This window comes from Dryobates pubescens, chromosome 1, assembly GCF_014839835.1.
Source record: "Dryobates pubescens isolate bDryPub1 chromosome 1, bDryPub1.pri, whole genome shotgun sequence".
Taxonomy (NCBI): domain Eukaryota; kingdom Metazoa; phylum Chordata; class Aves; order Piciformes; family Picidae; genus Dryobates; species Dryobates pubescens.
In genome coordinates, this window is record NC_071612.1 from 11,918,493 (window position 1) to 11,943,794 (window position 25,302).

The 25,302-nt window shown below is 47.4% G+C and overlaps 1 protein-coding gene across 1 annotated transcript in view; it reads left to right on the forward strand.

Annotated features, from left to right (window-relative positions):
* Positions 1 to 25,302, forward strand: part of GRIP2 (glutamate receptor interacting protein 2) — a 314,160-nt gene that overhangs the window by 281,085 nt on the left and 7,773 nt on the right. Inside the window, exons 15-21 of the mRNA XM_054161402.1 lie at positions 6,369 to 6,435; positions 7,225 to 7,370; positions 7,659 to 7,803; positions 12,505 to 12,644; positions 17,841 to 18,017; positions 21,035 to 21,188; positions 24,132 to 24,252. Of these exons, the coding sequence (XP_054017377.1) occupies positions 6,369 to 6,435; positions 7,225 to 7,370; positions 7,659 to 7,803; positions 12,505 to 12,644; positions 17,841 to 18,017; positions 21,035 to 21,188; positions 24,132 to 24,252 (950 nt within the window). The remainder of the gene's footprint in view (positions 1 to 6,368; positions 6,436 to 7,224; positions 7,371 to 7,658; positions 7,804 to 12,504; positions 12,645 to 17,840; positions 18,018 to 21,034; positions 21,189 to 24,131; positions 24,253 to 25,302) is intronic.

The following is a 25,302-nucleotide window of genomic DNA, read 5'->3' on the forward strand; positions in this document are numbered from 1 at the left end:
TGCCTCAGGCTAGGAAGGTTTGCTGCTGCCTTCTTACAGGGGCAGAAAGTGTTAGGGCCTCATCAGAGGAGCACTACAGAAATAAAAGTGATCAAGTTCTTGCTGTGCTGTGGCTCTCAGAGCTAATTGGGAGATGAGCTAAGTAACAGGAGGGAGAGCAGCATTCTTGATGGATGTGTTGGAAGAATTCATGTAATGGAGCTGGCTGCAGGAGGAACCATAAATCTGCTGGAAAGCCTCATAAGAGTGAAAAACCCAGGAGGCTTTTGTATGAGGAGGGCAGGCACTGCTGGTTCTGGGATGAACATACTGAGAGGGATTTTACTTGCTCCTGGTGAGGGGCAGATGTTTGCTGAGAGCATTTAATGTTTTCCAAGGTCTCAGGGTTTTCCAGAATGAGCAGCCTTGGACTGGGCAAGAGCCCAGTTGTGATCTGTGTGCACAGCCCGCTTTCTTCCCCCTGTCCAAACACAGCGTGGCAAGGGGATGCAGTAAATCAAGACATGTGATGCAAATACATGCATAGAGCATTACTTCCTCTTCCATCCCCCAAAGGAAGCATAGGAAATCCAGGGGGTGAGGCTGTCACTGACTGTACTTTGCATTTCTGTGGCACCTCTGTGCCCTCAAGCCTCACTTCAGTCTCCTACACTTGCTAAATGAAAATTAGCAAAGCAAAACACTGAAGCTGCCACATGTGCACTTCTTTCAGGAGTGAAGGGACAAGAAGCCAGCAAAATCCTTCTCATGCTGTCCATGCTTGAGTGGCTCAGTTTCTGTCCCAGGGAGAAAGCTGCATTTGTTTGGAAGCCAGCTGCTTTGGTTGAAGGGTAGTGCCCACTTCCTTCTGCCCTGCGTGGGGTTCAAAGCACTGTGTGGGCTGCAAAGCTCCCTTGTGTGCAGGAAATTCTGAGGTCCTCTATATGGTGGGGATGCAAAGGTGTGCAAAGTGAGATATTTTTTTTGACACAGAGGTGTGAAGACTTGGCTTTTGGATGCCTGAGCTACTCATCTCCATTAGCAGAAGGCATGCCTTAAGTGCTCTGATCTCGCTGTCTGCATTCAGTTCTAATGACACAGTTATGGCTTTGTAGGTTTTTGGTAAACCTCTCATAAATTAATATCTCCAACTGTGAGAAGCTAATAGTGCTGCATTCTTGTCTGTTCGATACCTGACCTCTTAAAATAAGATACGGATTCATTGTTGGCCTGTAGAAAATGATAGTTCATTACACTAGAGATTGCTTTTTTTGTGCTTTGCTCTCTTATTGGGGTTTGGTTTGGTTTGGGGTTTTTTTGGTGTGGGTTTTTTCCCACATTTTAGGAGCTTTTTTGTCTGTCTCAAATATCTTTTAGAATCATAGAATCAATAAGGTTGGAAGAGACCTCAAAGATCATCAAGTCCAACCTGTCACCCAAGACCTCATGATTACTAAACCATGGCACCAAGCGCCGCATCCAATCCCCTCTTGAACACCTCCAGGGCTGGTGACTCTACCATCTCCCCAGGCAGCCCATTCCAATGGCTAACAACTCTCTCTGGGAAGAGCTTTCTCCTCACCTCGAGCCTAAACTTCCCCTGGTGCAGCTTGAGGGCCAGTTGCAAAATCTGCTGCAGGGTGCAGCAAGCAGTGCTATTGCTGCTGCTTGAACAGATAGGGAAATTACCCTCCATTTTAGATATGCATTAATGCTGTATATATGGCATGTTTACCAAATTACCTGTATATATCTTAACAAATCAATTCCTGTGCCCTTGGCATGGAGTACTGCAGATAAGGAGCAGGCAGTATAGCTGCTTGCTGGTGATAAAACCGGAATTTGAGTAGATGTATAACTGCGATTAAGTCGCTTAAGCAGCGTAATCACTGTCCTGGTGAGAAGATGGATCAGTGAGCTGAGCAAATCTAGCTTTGCTGCTTCTGGATTAACCTGGGACCTGCCACAAGCCAGGCAGAGTGCGGCTGTGACCGGCAGCGTGCCTGGCAGCTCCTGTCCTACCCCTTTGCTAACACTGCAGCTTCAATTGAGATTTGCAGCTGATTCACGCTGGTGCCAATACCAAGGTGGGATATTATGTCCTGGTTTTGCTACCTGGAGATTTTGAAAGGAAATAGATTTGCAGTAGGGCAAATATCCTGCTGAAGGCACTAACAATATATGCACCTGCTGCTAAAACTAATGAATTATTAGAGGGAAAAGTTTGGTACTCGGGGTTTTGATTTTTTTTCACTGCTGCTTTTTGTAACCGACTCTGATTTGCTTTGATTCCTCTTCCCATTTCTTAGCTGTCTTGAGATTATGTGGTTTCTGATTCTGTTTGTTTGTTCCTGTTTATAAATGCTTGCTTTCTAAAATGTATCCTCATGGCATTATTACCATTTCTTTAATTACACTTAGGCAGAGTGCTGCTTTGGCTTGGCCACTAGCAAAGGGCATTGCTAGTCTGATGCATGTGATATGTGCTCGTGCTCCTTGGAGGGGAATAATTTACCAGCATCAGTCATTAAGCATTCTATTAAAAAAACCAAACTGGACATGTGTTCCTGGCCTTGTCATCCATCACAGAGTAAACACTAAGCGAGCCAGAATCCCAGCAGAGGTGGTGAGAGACTGAAAGCAATTTATAAAAAAGTAAATAACAGTATTGATCAATTCACCTTTTTATCACTGCCCTGTCACCACCACCGAGCAGTGGTTTGGTTTTGAGTTTCTGCCCTGCCCCACGCTTCTGCTTCCACCAGCTGTTGATTTATGGAGCATTCTCTGGGCCACTGGAGCAGATTTAAACTACCTTTTATACTGGTAAACCTGCCAAAAATACAAATGTATCTGAAAAAAGGCTTGCTTTCACCTGAGGTGGTTTACTCTGGCAGATGGAGGCCACAAGCAGAACACCTGCCAAGAAAGAGCATGACTTTCTTCACTCCAGCTTCTGCCTCTTTGCCTCCGTCCATCTCTGCTCTTGACTCCCTTTGCTGCCATCTCCATTTTTAAAGACGGGAAGAAAATACCTGGAGACAAGGCTGGGTGTCCAAACCCTGCAGCAAATAGAATTACTAAGGCAATGTCCTTTGAAGAGAAATAACCACACTGTCATCAGAAACAAATGGATAGAATAGAATAGAATAGAATAGAATAGAATAGAATTAACCAGGTTAGAAGAGACCTTTGAGATCATCAAGTCCAACCTATCATCCAACACTATCTAATCAACTAAACCATGGCACCAAGCACCCCATCCAGTCTCTTCCTAAACACCTCCAGTGATGGTGACTCCACTACTTCCCTGGGCAGCACATTCCAATGGCCAATCACTCTTTCTATGAAGAACTTTGTCGCAATATCCAGCCTGAAGCTCCCCTGACACAGCTTGAGACTGTGTCCTCTTGTTCAGGTGCTGGTTGCCTGGGAGAAGAGACCAACCCCCACCTGGCTACAACCTCCCTTCAGGTAGTTGTAGATAGCAATAAGGTCTCCTCTGAGCTAAAGAGGCTTTACTCATCTGTGCAAGTGTCTTAACTCCAACTACCACAGCCCTAATAAAATAATAATGTACTTGAAGCTTTTATTTATTTATTTATGTTTAAATTGCAGGCAAATTGGAACCCAAAATCTCACCAGGGATCTAATACCTAATGCTGCCGACTATAAACTGAGCCACCACTTCAAGGAAATTGCAGCTCTCTCTCCTGTAGACAGGCAGCTGTCACACAGAGGCGTGTTGTGGTCCTGGGCTGTTCACACAGGATTGTGTGCCAGAGTGGTGGGGGTAGTTGGGGGCAGCCTAGTCCCAGATGATGGGCTGTAAAGCCTGGATGAGCTCCCTGCTGTGGCACTGGGATGCCAAATGGAGGTAGTAACTGCTAGTTTTCAGAAAGAACAGCAAGTGACTGTTCTGCGCTTTGAGATTTCATTATCTTAACTTTGTATCTTATGCCTCTTGAGAGAGAATGATCATTCATTAAGGTGTGTTAATGTACCCTAAAGATTTGTGTGTGCTGACTAATAATGATGGTTTTATAAGGCTTTTCCATTTGATACTGAGTGATTCTTTAAACCAGAGGGCTACCATTTCATGAAGTTTGGATGCTCTGATGGAAGGGACAATTGTATGCAGCTGGACATGGCTCTTCCATTTCAAGAAAATCTGTTTGGAAAGCACAACTCCCCAAAACCCCACAAACAAACCCCAGAAATGATTTTCCTTGATTTGTTTTCTAATGGGCAAAGCTCTTGGTTTGCACTTCTCCTTCTGATACAGGCAGCTTGTGATGCGTTCAGTGCTCACAGCAATTGTGGAGCTGGAGAAGGATGAGATCTTGCTCTCTGCTTAGAGATTGACCGTGGGCCAGATCCTCCCACATGTCTCAGGGCTTGTAAGGCAGACACTGAGCTGACACAGACATTTCTGCAGAGCTTGAGGCATGTTGCTGTCTATACATTCCTCTCCCCTCCCCCCCCCCCCCCCTCCCCTTTTCACCCATTCTTTTCTTTGTTGAGAGTTCACAGTTTCCAGACACGTCATACCAGCTGTGCCTGGGGCAGTTTTAGGGATGACCATGCCCAGTGCACCAGCAGGACTGTGGAAATCCTCTCTAACCCCTTTCTGTCATACTGCCTCTGCTTTGAAACTGGTAAACAAACCTTGCAATGGAAAGTATTTTTGCTAACCTGGATCACTTTGACAGAACCAGGCTAGGGAGTTATTAAACATGCAGCAAAGCCAGCCTGACCTAGGGCTCAGGGTGTGCTAACAGGGTCTGCCATCACCACTGCTCACACCACCACATTGTACACCTCTCAGCAGCAACTACATCTCCTATACTGGAAAAGACAACAGCAATAGTAATAGCAGGGTGATTGATTTCTGTCCCCTGTGCTGTTAGTCCCTGATGCATGGCCGCCTTAATCAGAGGGGAAATTTAATTGATTTTAGCTGCTGCACCCCCTCCCTCCCTCCCACCACTTCGCTTGGCCTGGTCTGGTGAGTGTCAGTCTCTCTGCTGGTTGGTCTGTGCCATGGATAGGTTGAATCTAGGTATAAGCCCTCAGTCAGTCTCTACAACCCATCTGCTTCTTTTTGACTCCTGGCTACAAGCTGAACATGAGTGTCCAGACCAAAATTGCCTTGCACCACAATCCTGTTAAGACATGGGGAAAATCATTTTCCCAGTCTCTTATCATTCAGCAGTCACATTACTGTGACTCTTATAAAATCAGTCAGGGTCTGCTCTTTACTGTCTGACCTAACTTTTGTACTCAGCCCTGCTATGACTGGGATTGGCTGTCTTTCTGCTCTGTTCGGTACAGAAGGTTTAGTTGTATCAGAGTGGGTGATGGGTTAACACATAAGTTTGACAATCTTGTGTAATGTAACCATCAGAAAGATCTAGAGCAAAGAGCCTGGTAAGAGGAAGTGCTTGTTCCTTTCTCTCTGACTTTCTGGGGTGTTCTTTGACTGCCGTTCAGGCAGGTGGATCTGTGTGGTTGATGCCACGTGCCTCAGATATTTTAATCTCTGACCTGCATCTGATGTGTTCTGATGCTGTGAGTTTCTTCCTTCCCACGCAGTCTTTGCTGGGAAGCTCTGTCAGCTTTAAATGAGACAATGCAATTCCCATAGCTAGACGGGAGGGAATGACACATGGTGAAAAGGATGCTCTCGGCATATGTTTGGTGTGCGGGTGGCAGAGAGGTCAGGAGAGGTTTGAATCATAAGTCTCTTGGATTTCTCAAGAGGGCAGCAGGTCTTGCAGGCAAATTTGAAAATGCAGATGCTCCCAGAGATGCGTACTCACATCTCTCATGGGCTGAAAAAGTTATGAAGGTCAGGTAGAAGCGAGGAAATGGAAACCATTCCTTCCAGCTCTACCACTGAGACCAGCCCTGATTTATCTGCTTGCTTGGTGAAGTGGCCTGGTGAGCTGAAGCAGATACAGAACAATGTTTTATCTGATTTTTCCCAGATTCTTTGGCACCTGGAAAATTTCCCAGCCCACTTTGCTTCAAGAGCACAAAAATGTTTATACTAACCACAGTGCTAGTATAAGAGGTGTGGGTGAGTGGATGTTTAGCAATGCTGGGATCAGGCAATCCCACCTCCTGCTGCTGGACACTACATGTCCTCCCCTTCAGAAGGAGTCTGAAGAGCACAGCTAGCCAATTTGGGCAAATGGCAACCAGCAAACTTTTGGGATTTATTTCTCTTTTTTGTGTGGCCTGGCTTCCAGAGTTCAAGTGTAAAGCATCATTCTGTCAAGGGGATGTAAATCCCATTTCCTTATGATTCCTCCTCCCCATTAACTATCTCCATCCTAGATAGCAGACTCAATACCATTCTTTGTACCCATGTGTGTCTCTTGCAGCGGCAAGCAGAAAGCCTGGGGAGCCTTTGATCATCTCTGACATCAAGAAGGGGAGCGTAGCACATAGGTGAGCACAGAATTTTCCATCTGCTAAACCCATTGCAAGTGTCCAGCCCAGTAAATGAGAGCTAGAATGACACCCAAGCACTAGAACTTGGGTCTGGGTTTTGTCTCAGCCCTAGAGGTTTGTCTTAGACCACTGTAGGATTTGTAAGCAAAGCTGTCTGTATTGAAGCAGGAGGAGTTGAGCTAATGGAGAGTGTGGTTCAGAACACTGATTCAGATGTCTGCTGACTCTATAGGAGATGGATATTTAGCATTTAGGAGCATGTGTTAAAAGGCTTCATATGTTCTCTGAGGTGCTATGGCTCAGCAGGTAGTTTACCATATCTCAGCTCCTGCTCAGGTGAACAGAGTGGAGTGAATTGTGGGCACTGGTGGAGAACTGTGCTGATAACTCAGCATTTATTGACTTAACCTCTGATCCCAACACCTCACTGGAAAGCTTTCAGAGGAATTTAATGCTGCTGGAGTGCTTGTTTCTAAGGGTGCTCATGCAGGAGTTTCCATGAAAGGTAGAACATCTGTCAGTTAAACATCAGGCATTTCTCAGTGCTGTAGGTTACCCAGGCTGTACACCTAATCTTCCTGCCTTGTTCTGTGTTGATGCACACTCTACTCAACCTTCCTCTCTTTAAGCTGCAGTTGTCCCAGACTCCATTCATTGTTGTTTCCCAGAGAAGATCAAGGACAGCAAAAAGTTAATATTGTCATTGCCACTGCAGGACTGAATGTGTCATGGGATCTGAAAGGCAAATACAAATGTACTTTTAGTTTTCTTTTCCTTTCCACGTAGAACTGGCACCTTGGAGCCGGGAGACAAGCTGTTAGCCATTGATAACATCCGACTCGACAATTGCTCAATGGAGGATGCTGTGCAGATTTTAAGGCAGTGTGAAGACCTGGTCAAATTGAAGATTAGGAAGGATGAAGATAACTCTGGTACAGAAACGATGCAAACTGGTGCCTGTCCACTGTAATGACATTTCCCAGTAGGTAGTGCAAACTGGAAAAGATAAGGGCTGCTGCCTGCCTGGTCACCACTTTCCAATTGATTATAGTCTATTTTTGTTATTCTGACCTTAAATGGAATCTGGAAGGTTAAAAACTTACTTGGTATGAGCGTGGCTGAAGACCTCAGATTTTTTGCTTCTAAATGTTGCAAGTCTTTCCTCTGACCTTTTTGGTGTAGCTAATTAAAAACCTCGTCTTTCCTGTTTTCTCTTTCAGATGAGCAGGAGACAACCGGTGCTATTATCTACACAGTGGAACTGAAACGATATGGTGGCCCCTTGGGAATAACCATCTCTGGAACAGAGGAGCCTTTTGATCCTATCGTCATTTCAGGCTTGACTAAGCGAGGGCTGGCAGAAAGGTGAGATTTGAGGGCAGAGGGATTCAATTGATGTGGAATGGGATCTCAAACTTTTCCAAGTTTCCTCTGCTGTCACAAGCTTGTGTAGGAGGTTTTAGCCTGCTGACACAGTCTCAAGCTGCGCCAGGGGAAGTTTAGGCTGGAGGTGAGGAAAAAGTTCTTCACTGAGAGAGTTGTTAGCCGTTGGGCTGCCCAGGGAGGTGGTGGAGTCACCATCCCTGGAGGTGTTCAAGAGGGGATTGGACATGGCACTTGGTGCCATGGTCTAGTAGTCACGAGGCCTTGGGTGATGGGTTCGACTTGATGATCTTTGAGGTCTTTTCCAACCGTGTTGATTCTATGAAATGGACAGATGCAATGAACGTATGAAGCACTGTGAAGCACAGTGTTTGTGTCTGTGCAGTTAGGGCAATGACAGAGGTTCAAAGCACTTCTGGAAAAGTCAGATCCAGCATGTCATTTGAATGCAGCAGCTGGGAACATGTGTTTATCTGCCCCTTTTCCACAGAGGTGCTCTCTGATCTGTGATTTCCCATGCATAGCTTGTGTGGGAGAGTGCTCACCCTACCCAGAAAAACATCTAGTCTGCTATCCTGGACTCTCCTGTGGATGAACTATGGCATACAGCCATGACTGTGGCGTGTCCTGCTGAAACCATAGATCTCAGGAGTCTTCTGACATGTTGGTGCTGGTTGCCAAGTCTTTTATGTGTGGCTATATCTCAGTGCAGAGCTGGCATGCCTGAAGCAGCAGACTTTTATACAGCATAAATGTTGTTGTATATTTACCTTCAGCAACCAGGGAGGTTGACTGCGTGTGTGCTTGTATTGGAATATATGTGCATACGTGGGATTGAAAGGATTGGGGATTGCTGAGAATTTAAGGTGGAACTGAGTCATACACTGTATCTTAATGAATCTGTCTGTTCTGGTAGCTGTGACTTGTCAATAGATCATTTTGGCAGTTCTGACTCACATTTCTCATAGGGTTGCTTTGCTCTGTGCTGCCTGACAGAACAGCAGCAAAAAAACCCCTGAACAAATAGGAGTAAAGTGCCTTGGAGAGGTTTGACTGCAAATCTGGCCTTTTGGTTCACTTTGCTTCAAGGCCACACTCTCTCTTAGCTGGGCTTGTAAAACAGCTCTGTGCCTCTTTCTGCATTGGGTTCCTCGAGCTCTCAGTGTCTGTGCTGCTGCGCATTTCTATTGCTTCCCTTTGGTACAGAAAGCAAAACATCCGTGCCTGTCGAGAAGCAAGGTGGAGGGATGAACTTAGTCATTAGTGGTTTGTCCCTCTGGGGATTTTACATCACTGCCTGCCACTGTAGGATTCAGTCTTTTTCCCTAGAAAATAATAGCTTATCTGAGCCTTTTCTGCATAGCAGTTCTTCACCATATCTGCAGCCCAGTGTGAGAGAGATGAAGAGCAGAAAGCCCAAACACAGTCAGGTGTCAGAAGACAGTCTCATACCCTTGTTGCTCCCAGTTCCTTTTGCAATGTCTTTGAACTCGGACACACATCAGTAACTACTGCTCCACGGAGAAGCACAGTGCAGGCAAGTGCTGCAGTACTGCTGAATTTTGATCAAGAGCTGGCGGGCAGCAAGGAATGAAAAGCCTTTTGAGAAGAGAGATGGAGGCGTTCAGCGTGTTCAGCACAGCTGACTGACAAACAGTGGTGGTGTGCAGAGGAGCGCCATGGGCACGGAGCCCCACAGGGATTTCTCTGCGTAACCTTGGCTGCCTGAGGGGAGGGTGAGGAAGGAGTGCTGGGATGGAGGCTGCCTGCAGAAAAGGTGCATTTCTTTTTCCTGGGAGTAACAGAAAGGAGTGGCTCAACCTCATCAAGGAAAGGGGGTTAGTCCTAGTGTTACCCTAAATTGTCCCTGTCCTCCTGTCACTACCCTTTTTGTATGCCACAAGTGTCCTTAGCCAGGCTTTGAAGATTGGACAGGTCTCTGAAGGACAGGGATTTAAAGCTGACTCTGTGCCTGGCTTTTGCTGGAGCACAGGACATGTTTCAGCAGTGCTGGCATGGGTGGACAGATCCCAGAGTCTGATAATAGGAACGTGCTGGCTGCTCTCGTTGAGGCACGAGTGAAGGTCTGCACTGCGGCTTGTGCTGCTTGCTCGGTGATGGGGAAAGCAAGGGTGTCCTCTAGGATCTGTCACATGTCTGTCACAGCTGGTGACAGGCTGTCTAAGCTGAAAAGGCTCCAGATTCATATGACTTGGGTTTTATCTTGACCTTGAATGTTCTTCTCCTTGTATTTGTCTGATCTTATAGAAACCTAGTGGCTACTCAGGCTGTTGGGTTGGTGTCAAGCAGTGGCTCTCTCCCATTTTAATTTCTATTTCCCCTCTGTCAGTGCCTGAAGGTGGCTTTAGCATGGTCCACAGAACTTGTTCTCCTTCTTGGGGAATGAAGTGTGTCTTAACAGTACTGTTCAGTTCTAATCAAGGTGCAGTGGTTCTCCCAGAGCCATTTTTTGGCTGTCACTGGCATTAAAAAATGCATGACCAGCCTCCTCCAGTGCCAACTGGTCAAGTAGATGGGGGTAGCTTTATCCATGACTGCTCAGCATCAGCCCATATCGCAAGAGGGAGAAGGGATGGTGGTCCTGCCCCTGTGCCAAGGAAATCCCTACCACAAGCTGAATTATAAGGACTGCTGGTAATGATGGAAAGGCATGAAGGTAAAGGCACAAGCTAGAAACAGCTTTCCCTGTTGCTTCTACTTCTGTCTGCTTGCCTCACAGAGGTGTCTAGAGATGGACAGAGGGGAGGACTGGACTTTGATTCACTTTTCTCCTCCTGGCTAAATATGACCTTTCTCTTTAATTGTTTTTTATTTTTACCTTCTGAGGGACTTTCACAGTTTCTGCAGGGCAGTGGTGTTGTCCAGAGGCAATGCTTGGGCTGCTGTCTTGGGTTGGAGGTGCATCTCCGTGCTGCACTCAGGGCTACAGCAGGAGACCCTCAAACACTGAACCACTGCAGTGTGCAAAGGATCACCTTTAAACTGCCAGCAGTTAGGCTGGATGTTTTTTCACTATGTATGTGAAACTTTTAAGACAAATACTCTGGCTCCAGTTTGATCTGCAATTTATTTGAATGAACAAGTTTTCCCTGAGGGCTTTTACAGGCTGATTTGATAGGACAAGACGGACATCTAGTGGCTGGCTGGGACTGATGTGGCACTATCCATCTCGGTAGCAGCAGACTGAACAGTCCTGCCTGCTTTTCCAATTTGATGTGCCCACAGTAGACCTTCCACAGCAGTATGTCTACAAACCTTTCATGTTTTGGGGTAAGACAAAGAGCTGTTTTGCTGGCACCAGTATATTAAATCCCAGTTCTGCAGGAGCACTAGTCCAGTTTGGAGATAAAACCTAGAGGCACATTGCCATGGACCAAGAGATATCACAGCCCATCCCACAGGTTCCTGATAGTTAAGCCTCATGTCACTGCCAGAAGAGGTTAGGATTGCTGCTTCTGCTTTCTGGAGCACGAGTGTGGTCAGCTTGGTCCAGCCAGCAGCGAGCACGAGCTCCTGCCTTGGCAGCCAGCCTGGCAACGGACATATCCTGTCCTGCCTGCTTTTCCCAGAGCTGCAGCAAGCATGAGAGGGAAAGTGGGACTTTCTCTGTGGGCAGACACAGAGGAAAGGAGGGATGTGAAAAGGGGAGAGCTGCCATTGACTTGTTAGTTTGTTCCTGGCTGCTGAAGCCTGAGGATTTATTTAGCTGCGAGCAGGAGCCACTGCTGGAATGTAGTTGTGCAATAAGACTCAGTAGCCTCCTCCAGAGTGCTGGTCCTGATGGAGAAAGTCAAAGTGATGTAGCTGTATAGGGGTGAGCTTTAAACACATCATGAATTGATCTGCAGCCAGTTCAGCTCATGCCCACACATGCAATCTCTGTGTGGGACCATTTGGGGCTTGTCTGATTTCTTTCCATCAGTGTGAACACATCCTTCAGTTCCTTGTATGACAGCTAGTGGACATCACACACTGAAAAGGTTTGTGTTTTTTTAGCACATAGACCCCCTTGCTCTGAGGAGTTTTGACTGTAAGGGGGGGGGGGGGGGGGGGGGGGGGTCTGCAGTCCCAGTTCCTGAGGGGCCTGGGCTCTGAGGACAAAGTATGTTCCTGTGTGTATTTGCATGGATATGCACAGGTGGACAGTGGGGGAATGGGGCAGTGGTGGTGACATCATGGGTATACAGCATACCAAGGGGAAGCCAAGAGACCTTGTTGCTGTCCACAACTACCTGAAGGGAGGCTGTAGCCAAGTGGGGGTTGGTCTCTTCTCTCAGGCAACCAGCACCAGAATAAGAGGACACAGTCTCAAGCTGTGCCAGGGGAGGTTTAGGCTGGATGTTAGGAAGAAGTTCTTCATAGAAAGAGTGATTGCCCATTGGAATGGGCTGCCCAGGGAGGTGGTGGAGTCACCATCACTGGAGGTGTTTAGGAAGAGACTGGATGGGGCACTTGTTGCCATGGTTTAGTTGATTAGATGGTGTTGGATGATAGCTTGGACTCGATGATCTCAAAGGTCTCTTCCAGCCTGGTTAATTCTATTTCTATAATGAAAGAATATACATATTTGGAAGTGCTGTTGCTTTAAGTGCCAGCATGATGGCCTGTCTCACAGGGGTGAAGTGCTCCTCTGAAATTTCTAACAGTGCCTCTTCTCTCCAGAACCGGAGCCATCCATATCGGCGATCGAATATTAGCGATTAACAACGTGAGCCTCAAGGGCAAACCTTTGAGTGAAGCCATTCACCTGCTGCAGATGGCAGGAGAGACAGTCACACTGAAGATCAAGAAGCAAACAGAGAGTGAGTTGGGGAGCCTGGGGTGGGGCGGGAGGGTTTAGGTGAACCCCAGCGGGGAACCCAGGTGACTTCTGTCATGCATTGTGGAAGGCGAGAGGAGGCAGTGTGGTCAGGGGCATGCCTGGGAACAGATGGAAAGGGTGGGTGATTGTTGAACTGCTGACTCACAGATGAAAAAGCAAGGCAGCCCAGGGGCTGTGTGTGCTACTGGGAGGAGATCAGATAGATTTGTTTATTTATTTATTTTCAGATTGACAACTTGGTGCCATTCCCTGTCTGTTTTCACACAGAAATAAAGCAGAAGTTGCTTTCAAAAGTAGAAGAGTGCAGGGTGTTGTGTTTTTCAGATGCAACCCCCTAAAACTGGCAAGGGGACTTTAGAATAGAATAGAATAGAATTAACCAGGTTGGAAGAGACCTTCGAGATCATCATGTCCAACCTATCATCCAACACTACCCAATCAACTAAACCATACAACCAAGCATCCTGTCAAGCCTCGCCCTGAACACCCCCAGCGACGGCGACCCCACCACCTCCTCAGGCAGCCCATTCCAGTGGGCAATCACTCTCTCTGTGTAAAACTTCCTCCTAACCTCCAGCCTAAACCTCCCCTGACGCAGCCTGAGACTGTGTCCTCTTGTTCTGGTACTGGTTGCCTGGGAGAAGAGACCAACCTCCGCCTCACTACAACCCCCCTTCAGGTAGTTGTAGAGAGCAATAAGGTCACCCCTGAGTCTCCTCCTCTCCAGACTAAGCAACCCCAGCTCCCTCAATCTCTCCTCATAGGGCTTGTGCTCCAAGCCCCTCACCAACCTTGTTGCCCTTTTCTGGACACGCTCCAGCAAGTCAACCTCCTTCCTAAACTGAGGGGCCCAGAACTGGACACAGTACTCGAGGTGTGGCCTAACCAGTGCAGTGTACAGGGGCAGAATGACCTCCCTGCTCCTGCTGGCCACACAGTTCCTGATGCAGGCCAGGATGCCATTGGCCCTCCTGGCTGCCTGGGCACACTGCAGGCTCATGTTCAGCCTACCATCAACCAGCACCCCCAGGTCCCTTTCCACCTGACTGCTCTCCAGCCACTCTGACCCCAGCCTGTAGCTCTGCATGGGGTTGTTGTGGCCAATGTGCAGAACCCGGCACTTGGATGTGTTAAATCTCATGCCGTTGGACTCTGCCCATCTGTCCAGCCTGTCGAGGTCCCTCTGCAGAGCCTCTCTACCCTCCAGCAGATCAACTCCTGCCCCCAGCTTGGTGTCGTCAGCAAATTTACTGATGATGGACTCGATGCCCTCATCCAGGTCATCAATAAAGATGTTAAAGAGCATGGGGCCCAGCACTGATCCCTGGGGCACACCACTGGTGACTGGCTGCCAGCCGGATGTGGCACCATTCACTACCACTCTCTGGGCTTGGCCCTCCAGCCAGTTCTTAACCCATCGCAGTGTGCTCCCATCCAAGCCATGGGCTGACAGCTTGGCCAGGAGTTTGCTGTGGGGGATGGTGTCAAAGGCCTTGCTGAGGTCCAGGTAGACTACATCCACAGGCCTGCCCACATCCACCAGGCGGGTCACCTGATCATAGAAGGAGATCAGGTTGGTCAGGCAGGACCTGCCCTTTCTAAACCCATGCTGGCTGGGCCTGATCCCTTGGCCATCCTCCAAGTTCTGTGTGACTGCACTCAAGATGACCTGTTCCATAATCTTGCCTGGCACTGAGGTCAGGCTGACAGGTCTATAATTCCCTGGCTCATCCAACCGGCCCTTCTTGTGGATGGGCACCACGTTGGCCAGCTTCCAGTCGTCTGGGATGTCTCCAGTGAGCCAGGACTGCTGAAAAATGATGGAGAGTAGCTTGGCCAGCTCATCTGCCAGCTCTCTCAGCACCCTAGGATGGATCCCATCTGGTCCCATGGACTTGTGGGGATCCAAGTGGCTAAGCAGATCACCAACTACCCCATTCTGGAACAGAGGAAGACTATGCTGCTCCCTAACTCCTTCTGCCAGCTCTGCAGGCCAGCTGTCTGGAAGACATTCTGTCCTGCTAGAAAAAATTGAGGCAAAGAAGTTGTTAAGTAACTCTGCCTTCTCCTCATCCTTTGTTACAACATTCCCCTCCATGTCCACCAAGGAGTGGAGGTTGTCCCTGCCCTTCCTCTTGCTATTAATGTATTTATAGAAGGACTTTTTGTTGTCCTTCACAGCAGAGGTCAGTCTAAGCTCCAAATGTGCTTTTGCCTCCCTAATTTTCTTCCTACAAGACCTAGCAACATCCCTAAACTTTTCATGGGTTGCCTCCCCTTTCTTCCAAAGATGATACACCCTCTTTTTTTCCCTTAGTTCTTTTAGAAGCTCATCACCCATCCAGGCTGGCCGTCTGCCCCAGCAGCTCCTCTTCCGGCGCATTGGCACAGCCTGATCCTGTGCCTTCAAGAGTTCCTCCTTGAAGTAGTCCCAGCTCTCCTGAACCCCTTTGTTTCTAAGGGCTGTTTCCCAAGGAACCTTCTGAGTTAGTTCCTTGAGCAACCTGAAGTCCGCCCTCCGGCAGTCCAGAGTGGAGGTCTTCTTGCTGCCCCTCTTGACTTGACCAAATACTGACAATTCAATTATCTCGTGGTCGCTGGCCCCTAAACAGCCTCCGACCACCACATCACCCACCAGCCCTTCCCTGTTGGTGAAGAGGAGGTCAAGCATAGCCTTACCCCTGGTAGGCTCACTCAGCACCTGGGATAAGAAGCTGTCCTCCATGCATTCCAAAAACCTCCTGGACTGTCTCCTCTCTGCTGTGTTGAGTTCCCAGCATATGTCAGGCAGGTTGAAGTCGCCCATGAGAACAAGGTCAAGCAATCTTGAGACAGCCTTAAGTTGCCTAAAAAATGCTTCATCAACTTTTTCTTCCTGGTTGGGTGGTCTGTAACAGACTCCAACCAGGATGTCAGCCCTCTTAGCCTTCCCTCTAATTCTCACCCATAGGCACTCAACCTGATGATCCCTGATCTCCATCTCAATGGCATCTAGTGCCTCCCTGATGTACATGGCCACCCCTCCACCCCTTCTTCCCTGCCTGTCTTTTCTGAAAAGCCTGTAGCCATCAATTGCAGTGCTCCAGTCATGTGAGTTGTCCCTCCACGTCTCTGAGATGGTAACTACATCATAACTTTCCTGCTGCAGCAAGGCTTCCAGCTCCTCTTGTTTGTTACCCAAGCTTCGTGCATTAGTGTACATGCACTTCAGCTGGGCTGCTGATTTCACCTCTGGCTCAAGCTTATCACCCCCAGACTCCTGCCTGGGGGGACTGGTTTCAGCCCCTTCCCCCTTCGAATCTAGTTCAAATCTTTGAGCTGGTAGAATCCATGAAAGAAGAAAATAACCAGCACCTTTAATTCAACTTTTTGGAAAGTGATTGTCAATAAATCTATTATAGCCCTTTTCCTGGCTTGGGGACCTAAGATCATCTTTCAAAGCATCTACCTTCATTCTAGAAATCCCCTTCTCATTTCTCTGCCATGCTCCCTGTGGCTTTGAAGCTGTTCTTGACCCAGTATGAAGAGAGGAGCATACTTAGTACAGGCAGACCCCTTTGGAGGCAGGGGGCAGTGGGGGAGTTGGCAAAACCTGGAAGCATGCAGACTTTTCAACTGCATAATCACAGCCAAATAGAGGCTTTTTTGCCAAGTTTGGAAAGTAGTAGGTGCATTCTGGCTACATTTCTCTCTCTCCCCACAGTATTTTCTGCACCCTCTAGATTTAACTGGACATACCGAGCTAGCATCCCACAATACTGCAGGAATTAGAGGAAATCAATACTCTTCCAAGCAAGTATGGCTTATAGCATCTCTGCCCTGCAATCTAAAAAAGCAGCATCACTCTTAAACACAGCACTTCTGTAAACCTCAAAGCAGTTTGCAGATGTGTGGCAGTGCCTCTGTCTCACAAATGGAGGGTGCCCAGGCAAGGTGTGGGGAGTTAGCAAGTAGAGGTTGAATGGGGGAATTGATTCCTCTTCAAGAAGCCTCAGACTCCCTTTCTCAGACTGTAGCCAAGTGTCTTGATGCTTGGTCAGAAATACCTTTTTTTACCCCCTGCTGACACTTAGCATTGTCACAGCCACTCACTGAAATAATTGACATGCAGGTGCCAGCTGGAGACTCATTAATAGTTCTGAGAATGCAGCAGGTGTAATTGAAATTTCAAGGTAATCTTGAGTTAATCACGATGAGCAATCTTCTGAATGCTTGGAAAATGGGGGCTTTCAGGACACTGGACTTTGTTTGGTGAAATAATCCATCCTCACTGACAAATGCAGACTTTCAGAGGGCTTTTTTTTCCCAGGGTGTGGATGGCTAACAGCATATCTAATCAACAAGGACTTTAAAATATTCAGTACCAAGAATCGCCTGTGCTGAGAAATCATTCCTTGCATAGCTTTTGCCTGAGAGGGAATTTGATATAATGATAATGATGGTCTATTATTACTAAAATAATGAAAAGGAAGGTCTGAGCTTCATCATCCACATTCAGCTTTCCATTCTCCAATCACTAATCAGGGGAAATTCAGCCTGAAAATACCAGGCCCAGGAATTCCACCATTGTCTTGAGACTGCATGGGAGACTCTGGAGAGGTGGTGATTAGCCTTGTATTGAAATGAGGTTGTACAATCTTGGAAGGGAGCTATAACTTCCGCTTCAGCAGTAGTCTGGGAGCAAGTTGCACTGTTGTTTGAACCTCATTAAAACATATGCTTGTGACAGAGTTTGCAGCCATCACCCTGACTAGGTGCTGCTTGGAGTGAAAAGGAGGCTGAGCACAGAGAGGCTATGGGCTGTTGACTGCAGAGGCCAACACTTCTCTGGACAGGGCTGTTGGGAGGAAACTTTCAAAGACACAAGATGATGTGCTAGTGAATTGAGATGAGGTCTGAACTCTCTCATGCTTGGGAATCCTCAAATGCCCATGGTTGCTCCTTTTGTTTCAATGTGCTAAAACTCAGAAACATATTTTTTCTTGATTCAACTGGAGATAAGAGTACTGTATTAAATCCTTTTGACTGCATTGCACAGGCCTTTCTCAGCAACTTCAGAAGAGCTGCAGAGGTACTTCAAAAGACTTAAAGCACCTGGGCTCGCTCCCATGGCAGCACAGGCTCTTCCCTGAGGCTTGCTCTTCCTGCTTGCTAAAGAAGCGTCTTCTGGTTTCAGAACCTTATCCCAAGAAGTCGGGGAGCATAAATGAAGTGAGTGACCCAGAAGATGAACTGACAGACTCCCAGAAAACTAGCAAGCTGTCTGAGATATACTCTACCACAATTCCTAGCGTGGACAGTGCTATGGAATCCTGGGATGGCTCTGGCATTGATGCCGGGTATGGAAGCCAAGGTAAGCCAGAGTTGTCTTTTCTTAGCAGTCTCTTGCTCAAGATAAAGATAGGCAGAGCCTCTGAACCTGTCTGGAGTCTGAACATGAGCTGAAGCCTGTGGTCTGACCACATTTGCAGGGCTTCTTGCTTCTGCCAGGCCCAAACTGTATTTTAAAATGCACTCGTGATGCTCTGAGTTGATGTATCTGGTTTAGGGTTTTATTGGCACATTTCTTCTGGCTTATGTGGCATGATAATGCTAACAGCATTTTGAAACCATTACAGCACTTTATAATTCACATAATCGGGGGAAGCATTCACTGGCCATATGTCTTACAGAGTATTTGGTCCATAGCTCACTTTTAATTCTCCAGAGAGCCCATGTGGGACATATTAATCCTCTTCAGGATGTTTTAAAATCCACAAGAATGTCTTGTGACTAGAAGCACTCGCTTAACAAAATAATTAAGGTAATACTACAAGAAAATATCCCTTAATTCTCTAGTGAGTGATCAGATGAACATGTCTCTGAGGCCAGGTTTATTCAGCTGTGGCTTCTGGCAGACATACGGAATTAGGATGGAGAAAGCTCTAGTCATGGCAATAGATTTTTACTTGGAGAAAAGCACTGGAAAATAGTTATTCCAGTTCAGATTCAGTGATGTAAGCTAGTATTAGCCTGTGCTAAAATCAAACCATATCCTGAATCACCTCTGCAAGAGGAAACTGGTGAAAAGATGCTGTCCTGAACAGAATGTGAAACCAAGGAAGGGTGCTGCAAGGTGTGTGCCTGCGCTTGCTGCACTCTGACTTCAGCATTGTGCGGGTGCCTCTTCCACCATGCCTGCATCTTCCTTCAGCCTTGGTTGAAGTCTAAATTTGGGAACAGAGTTGGGACTGGAGGCTTCATTAAGGAGGAATCCCCTGGCCTTCACAATGCTGCAATCATTCTCCATCTAATTGAATGTTAACACAAGTTGGACACTGGGTTTAGAGAAGCGATTGCTTTTACCGGTAAATTGAAAAGGAGTAATTGAGCACAGAGCCCTGGGAAGTGGGGCTGATGCCAAGTTGCCCAACATCCACAGACTGCAACTTTACTTCAGGGGCTTTCATGTCTTCCTTAGTAATTGCATGTGGCTGCATGGTAGTGTGATGCTGCTGGCTGGAATGAGGGATGCTGAAGGGTAGGGAGAAGTCCCTGCAGGGTTGCCCATGAGATGTGCAGGCAAGGCATGATACAAGGTGATTTGGGAAGCACAGAGCCTGGAGATTGGGATTTACACTCCAAGGGAAGAACTCTATCTAGATTGGGCTCTGCAGCCTCCTTCGTTTTAGGTTCAGCCACACCTTAAGGAAACTGCTCAAGGAAGGGTTTGGGCAAGGGAGCTGTGCTGGGCCTGGTGGGAACATGCCACCAGGTGGCTCTGAATCCCAGGGATCCAGCCTGTCTGCCTGAAGGAGAAGGTGAAGTTGGTGGCACCCGTGACAGCTCTGTACATACAGCCCTGTGGTCTCTGGCCCCCTGCACCAAGCCCAAGCCTCCTGCTCACCCACTGCAGGGACCTGCATCCAGGGACCTTGTTCTTCTCTGGCAGGCAGAGACCACTCCTGACCGCTGTAAGGCGTTGGTAAGCACTTCCTTGGGGCTCTCTCCAGAGCAGTCTAACCTTTAAAAACACACAAAGGAAACACTCACTAAGTGAAATAACAGACCTTGGCATTTTCAGAGAAAGTGCTGGCGTTGTCTTTGGTTATTTCCAGTGCTCTTAGTGTTTTGGGCGGTCAAGTCTCCCTTAATTATGTGTTTCTCTGTTACCTCTTCCTGTTTGCTTGGCACAGTGTGTGACAGAACTGTACAATGTTTCTTAGAAAGGCTGAGAGACTTCTCTGAAACATTGAATGGGCAGCAGGAGATGGGCAGGGAACTTGGGAGATTTATTTCCACTGCAGATGGCACTAACACGACTGAGGAATGCTCTGTTTTGGAAGTTTTCTGTACAGGCAGCTTCTCATGAGACCTGGGGATCTTGTGACTTAGTAGTGATGGATTTGTATCTCTGAAGGAAGACACTGAAAAATGGAAAAGTCCATGCAGCAAAACTGGGCTGAGTTCACCACGGTGGTCTGTATACTGATCTCCCATCCAATGTAATACAGATGAGCTTCCCCTTCTCTCAAGGCAGCAGAGTTTTTCCACCTATTCCTTGCCTTTCACACACATGTCCCTGAAGCAAGTTTATTCTTCCTGTACCAACTGGACCCAAAACCATGGGAGGGCTCTGCTCACTGTGGGAACTGGATGGCAGCTCTGGGGATCAGGGCTAGCTCTTCCTCATTTACCACTGCAGAGTCCACTGGAGCTGAAGACAACCAACAGATACCCTAAGCACCTTTACAGTTATTGAAGGGAGGCTGTTGCTTCTGGCTGCTTGGGCTGCAGTTTCGTTGTTGCTGTTCTATATCCTATTACTTCTTCTATGCTGTACACTAAGTCACAAAGACAGCTGAGAATCTACATGAAGATTAATTTTTCTTCCTATGAGAAATCAGTGCTCAAAATACTTCAAAATGAATGAGGTTGGGCATGCTTTGGGAAGCTTGGTGGCATCTTCTCTTTACCTTCTCTCTGTTTAAAGGTGGATACTTCAACAGCACGATTTTGTTGAGTTCAGTATGGAAACAGGAACTGTTAACCAAGGCTGGATCTGCCTGGGGGTAGGATCAACATCTGTGGGTATATAGTCCCAGGTCTCTAGATCCCAGATCCACACCACAGAACTACTTAGAAGTGGGGGAGCAAAGGAGAAAAAGGACATCTTATGACAAGATCCAAAGAAGCTGCTTTGGTTGAAGCAAAAAGAGAAGGGAATAATAATTCCTTTTGGCTGACTGAGATGGAAGCATTATGTACTCCACACAGCCTCAAGTGTGGACTTGGGGAAGGAGGCTCTCCTGGCTCAGTGTCACTTACTCCACTTGAGTTTTCTGACCAAGTATTACCCTCTCTTCCTCCACCTCTTCTTGCCTTCCCTAGGTACTTACATACCTCAGGCTGCAGGCATAGCCCTTCATCCACATGAATGGAGACACAGCAGGCAGAAGAGCAGCACCCCTCCAGGGGACCCCAGGAAAAACTACCCCTACATGGATGGAAGCTTCAGTGAAGATGACTGGGACAAGCCCAGCAGGTATGGAGGAGTGGGAGGAGTCAGGGAGGTGTGTCTGCAAATGTTGGGTGTCATTGCACAGGGAGAAAAGGGCATAGTAATGTGGTGGAGTGGCCAGTGACGTCCCCAGCTCAGCATCAGGCAGCCACGAGGAGAGGTGCTGGGGTGTCAGCCTGCTTTGTGGAACCATCTCCACATTGCCAGGTTACGCTGGGTGCACCCCTGCCGTGGCCAGGTGACATTTGCATCTGGAGTTAGGGCAGTCTCAGCTGCATGGACTACAGTTTCTTAGCACAAGTTATACTCCTGCCACATAAAGGCTGCAGTATTTCATCATTTAGGTGCAATAAATAGATATGGGCAGGGCTATCCCCACATGTGCTGGCCAGAACCTTTCGAGTGAGGATGCAGCTTCTTAGGAGCTCAATGCCACAAAACAGAAAAGGCCAAGCAGAGGTCTTGGAGGTTCAGTATGAGGTTGCATGTCAAAGTTAAAATCTCCCAAAGGTGTGGCTGGATGTCTCTCTCTGTGCCGCTTCCACCTTTCTAACACCACAAACAAAACCACGCTGAGTGAAGGCGGTTGAGGTCATCGCCTGCATCAGCCAGCATGGGAGAAATCCTGCAACACCTTCTAACCCCTGGAGGAGGTTGCAGCTGCCCCTCACTCGGGGTGGAAATCCTGCTGGATCTGCCCTGGCCAGAGGCTGCCCTTGCTTAGCCACACATGGTGGAAAAGCCTCCTTGCCCCGTAACTTGCCCTCGTGTTGACGTCCTCCCGAGTCCCCATGGCTGTGTGTCTCGTGTTGTTACTGTCGGTTCTTTTTTTTTCGCCTTATTTTTTTCCTTAACTTTTGTTTGTCCAAACAATACCCTTAGAACATCTCATGGCCATTTCCACCTATTTAAAGATGATCAAACTGGCAGGAAGGCTGGCAGTGGTGGAGACTTTGTTCTTGTTTTGCCTCTCAGCAAGAGCCAGCTCGCAGAGGTCATTGATCCCTCGTGGCCCTCCCAGCGAGACCGCCGACAGCTGAAGTAGCAAATCTGAGTTCTCGAAGCTCTGCTTGTCCCTAATGAGGGCTCTGAGCCCTGGTGTCAAAGTGCAAGTGAAACGGTTCGTGCCACTGAGCCCTTTTTATTAGGGAGAAAAACAAAGTATCTCTAACCCCAGCTGCCTTTAGCCTGGAACAAACCTGCTGACCTGGTGGAGTGACAGCCTGTATTGATTCATCTGCCTCCTGGTTGTGTTTATTATGCTTCTGCTCTGAGAGGCAAGAAAGTAGTGACTGGAAGGGACATTGGCCTCTTTGGGAACCTGGGAGCTGAGGAAGGAAATGAGTAAGGGAAAAGAATTGAAAATTCCTTTTGGAGGGAAATTTTGGTTTGTTTTTGTAAAGTCTTGCTGGGTGTTTTTTTGACCTTTCTGCCTGATGTAAAGGCTACTGTCCTCTAAAAGCTGCTGAAAGGTAGGGGGGGGGAATTTAAAATACAATAAGCCATGTCAGATACTGCTCTCTCCAGGTAGGCCATGGTCCCACAAGGAGCAAAACCATGTGTGTGTGTAAGTTCATGCCTGCTGCAGACTCCCATTTAGATCAGTGGGAGAAAAGCAAAGCACGTGCTAACTTTGCAGTTAACAGGGACCTGGAAAAGCCTCTATTAATAGCACAGGGGGTCATTATGTATTTAACGGAGGCCAACCTCTCTTTGACTTGCACTCAAGTAAAATGTTTTGACTTTGCTAAGTGGCTCTGGTGGATGAGCATCCCTGCCTGTCTGCAGCACTGGTTACCATTAAGCCATGTGAGATGCTGCCAGATGTTGCTGAGGTATAGCCTCGTCCATGCAGCTCCTAATAAGATACGCAGGAAATGCATTAGGGCTGCTCTAATGTCACTGTCCTCTTGGTGTCCCTCCTCTTGACACATTAGTGTGTTTATTGTGGCCTTGACTTAACAACACAGTGTTTCTCTCAAGAGGCTTCTGTTAAGCTCAGTGCTGATGGTCTGGGTTTGGCACAGTCTGGTGTGTCCAGTGTTGCTTCTCTGGCTTGTTCAGAGGACTTCAGCATATTTAATGGCAATTTGCTTTAGAAATCCAAGAATGGGCCCTGGCTTGTGGTCAGAGACAAGAGATGCTGACACTGCCAAGGTGGGAAATTGCAGAAGCCCCAGCAAGACGTATGTGGTCTTCATGTTAATGTGTGCTTGTAACAGCTTGACAGAGGTGCTCTCTGTGCTTACTCTCTGCTGTAGCCAGAACTGGTGGCAATCTTTACATGGCTGTAAGTGCCATGACTGATATGTAGCAGAAAAAAAGAGAAAAGATGACCTTCTGACAGTAACAGCTCTGTTCCCTGGCCACCCCAAAGCCAATGGAGCTTGGTTTGTGTGGGTTGTACATTGTCAGTATTGCCGGCTGTAGCGTGCTTGTGCTTGTCCAGCCCAGGGCAATCATTTTTATATACATCTTTGCATTATTTACTCATAGAGACCTAATGTATTTATCATTTTCTCACCATGTCTGTTACCCTTTGTGTTTTTCTCTCTCTTCTCAGGTGTTCTGTGTCTCAGATCTGAGCTCTATCCCATCAGCCTTTGTACTAACAGTCTCTGAGGCTCCTGGTTTACCCATAACGCATCCTTTTTTCTTTCACTTCTCTATTTCACCAAAACGTCTTCCTAAACCTACAATCTTCCTACAGGCACTTTTTAATTTACCCTTTGAACTTTGACATTACTGCACCAACTTAATGCTTCCTTTGAAGGACACTTTGCCCCATTAGTAAGTGCATGGAGGTCTCGTATTCGGACTCTTGTCTGAAAAGTTCATATTGTTTGCTTTTGTATATGAAGACTCTTCAAGTCTCTGCTTTTACTGGTGAGACACTTGCTGTAGCCTTGCGACTTTCACCCCGCTGCAGAAGAGTGCTGACAATGTTTGGTTCCTACGTTACAACAGATACCCCCACCGCCAAAATGGCCTTGAGACCACTCACGAGGATAGTTTTTGGCGTGTTTTTGGAGAAGCTTTGGAGGATTTGGAAACATGTGGCCAGTCTGAACTTTTGAGGGAGATTGAGGTAAATGGCTTCCTGAATTTGCTGATGCTCTGATTGTTTTGCTCTTGCTGGAAATGTTGGACTGTTTCCCCACATCTGGTAACTTCCCGAAGCGTACTTGCGCAGCCAGAGGTGTGAAGGAGGGTGTCAGTGTCTGTGCTAGTGGATAACTGTGTCTCATTAGACAGCTGCTTCTGTGCACTATTTCCCTGAGCCAGTGACTTACCCACCAGGACTTCCATGCTCTTTTTGCAAACTGTTACTGGCCAGCAATCTTTGCATGATTGTTGGCAAACCTTCCCTGTTGAGTAGTAAACCCTCTGCCTGGAAAGATACTGTCTGTCCAAAGCACTTAAAGGCCAAGCAAAAGGAGCCCTCAAAAACCCTGTTGGGACTGAAGCCTTGGCTTACTTCAAATATAGACAGGCCTGACATCTATCTTGCATTCAGCTGTCACTCTGTGGGGAAGTGTTTCAGTGAAATAGGTAATTGGAAGCTTTTCAGCCAGCCTTCCCCACGGAAAAATCTGAGACAGTAATTGCTTCCTGCAGAAATAAAGGTGTTTCCTCTCTTCACAAGCCACTTTCTCTTTTCTTTATCCAAAATGCTTTGGTGGTCACACTGTTGTGTCCAGTTATAGGATGGGGATCCTGGATTTGAAAGTCGTGGGATGCAAATAAAGGCCTTGCTGGAGGCTGTTGAGCAATAGGAAGCAAACCTTCCCTGCAGGAATGTGCTTATCCCTTCCTTGGTGTAGTTCCTGAAGTGTGAGAGGAGTTCGACTCCGTAAGATCATCCCTTCCCCTGCCTTCTGGATGCAGAGGACTCGGCAGAGCTCACTGGGTCATGGCCTCCATTAACCCCAGTGGGACTGGTTGTATGCAGAATTGCATATTGCTTAGGCTTCAGAGATAAAAGGCAATTTCTGAATAATGGGGTGGAAAAGGAAAGTCCTATTTTGATCTATATGGTGACAAGGGACTTGCTAATTGTTCTTTTCTCCTTGATCCTTAGCAGCTGTAAGTGAGAGAGGAAATCTCAATTGAATTTATTGTGCTGAGGTACAAAACA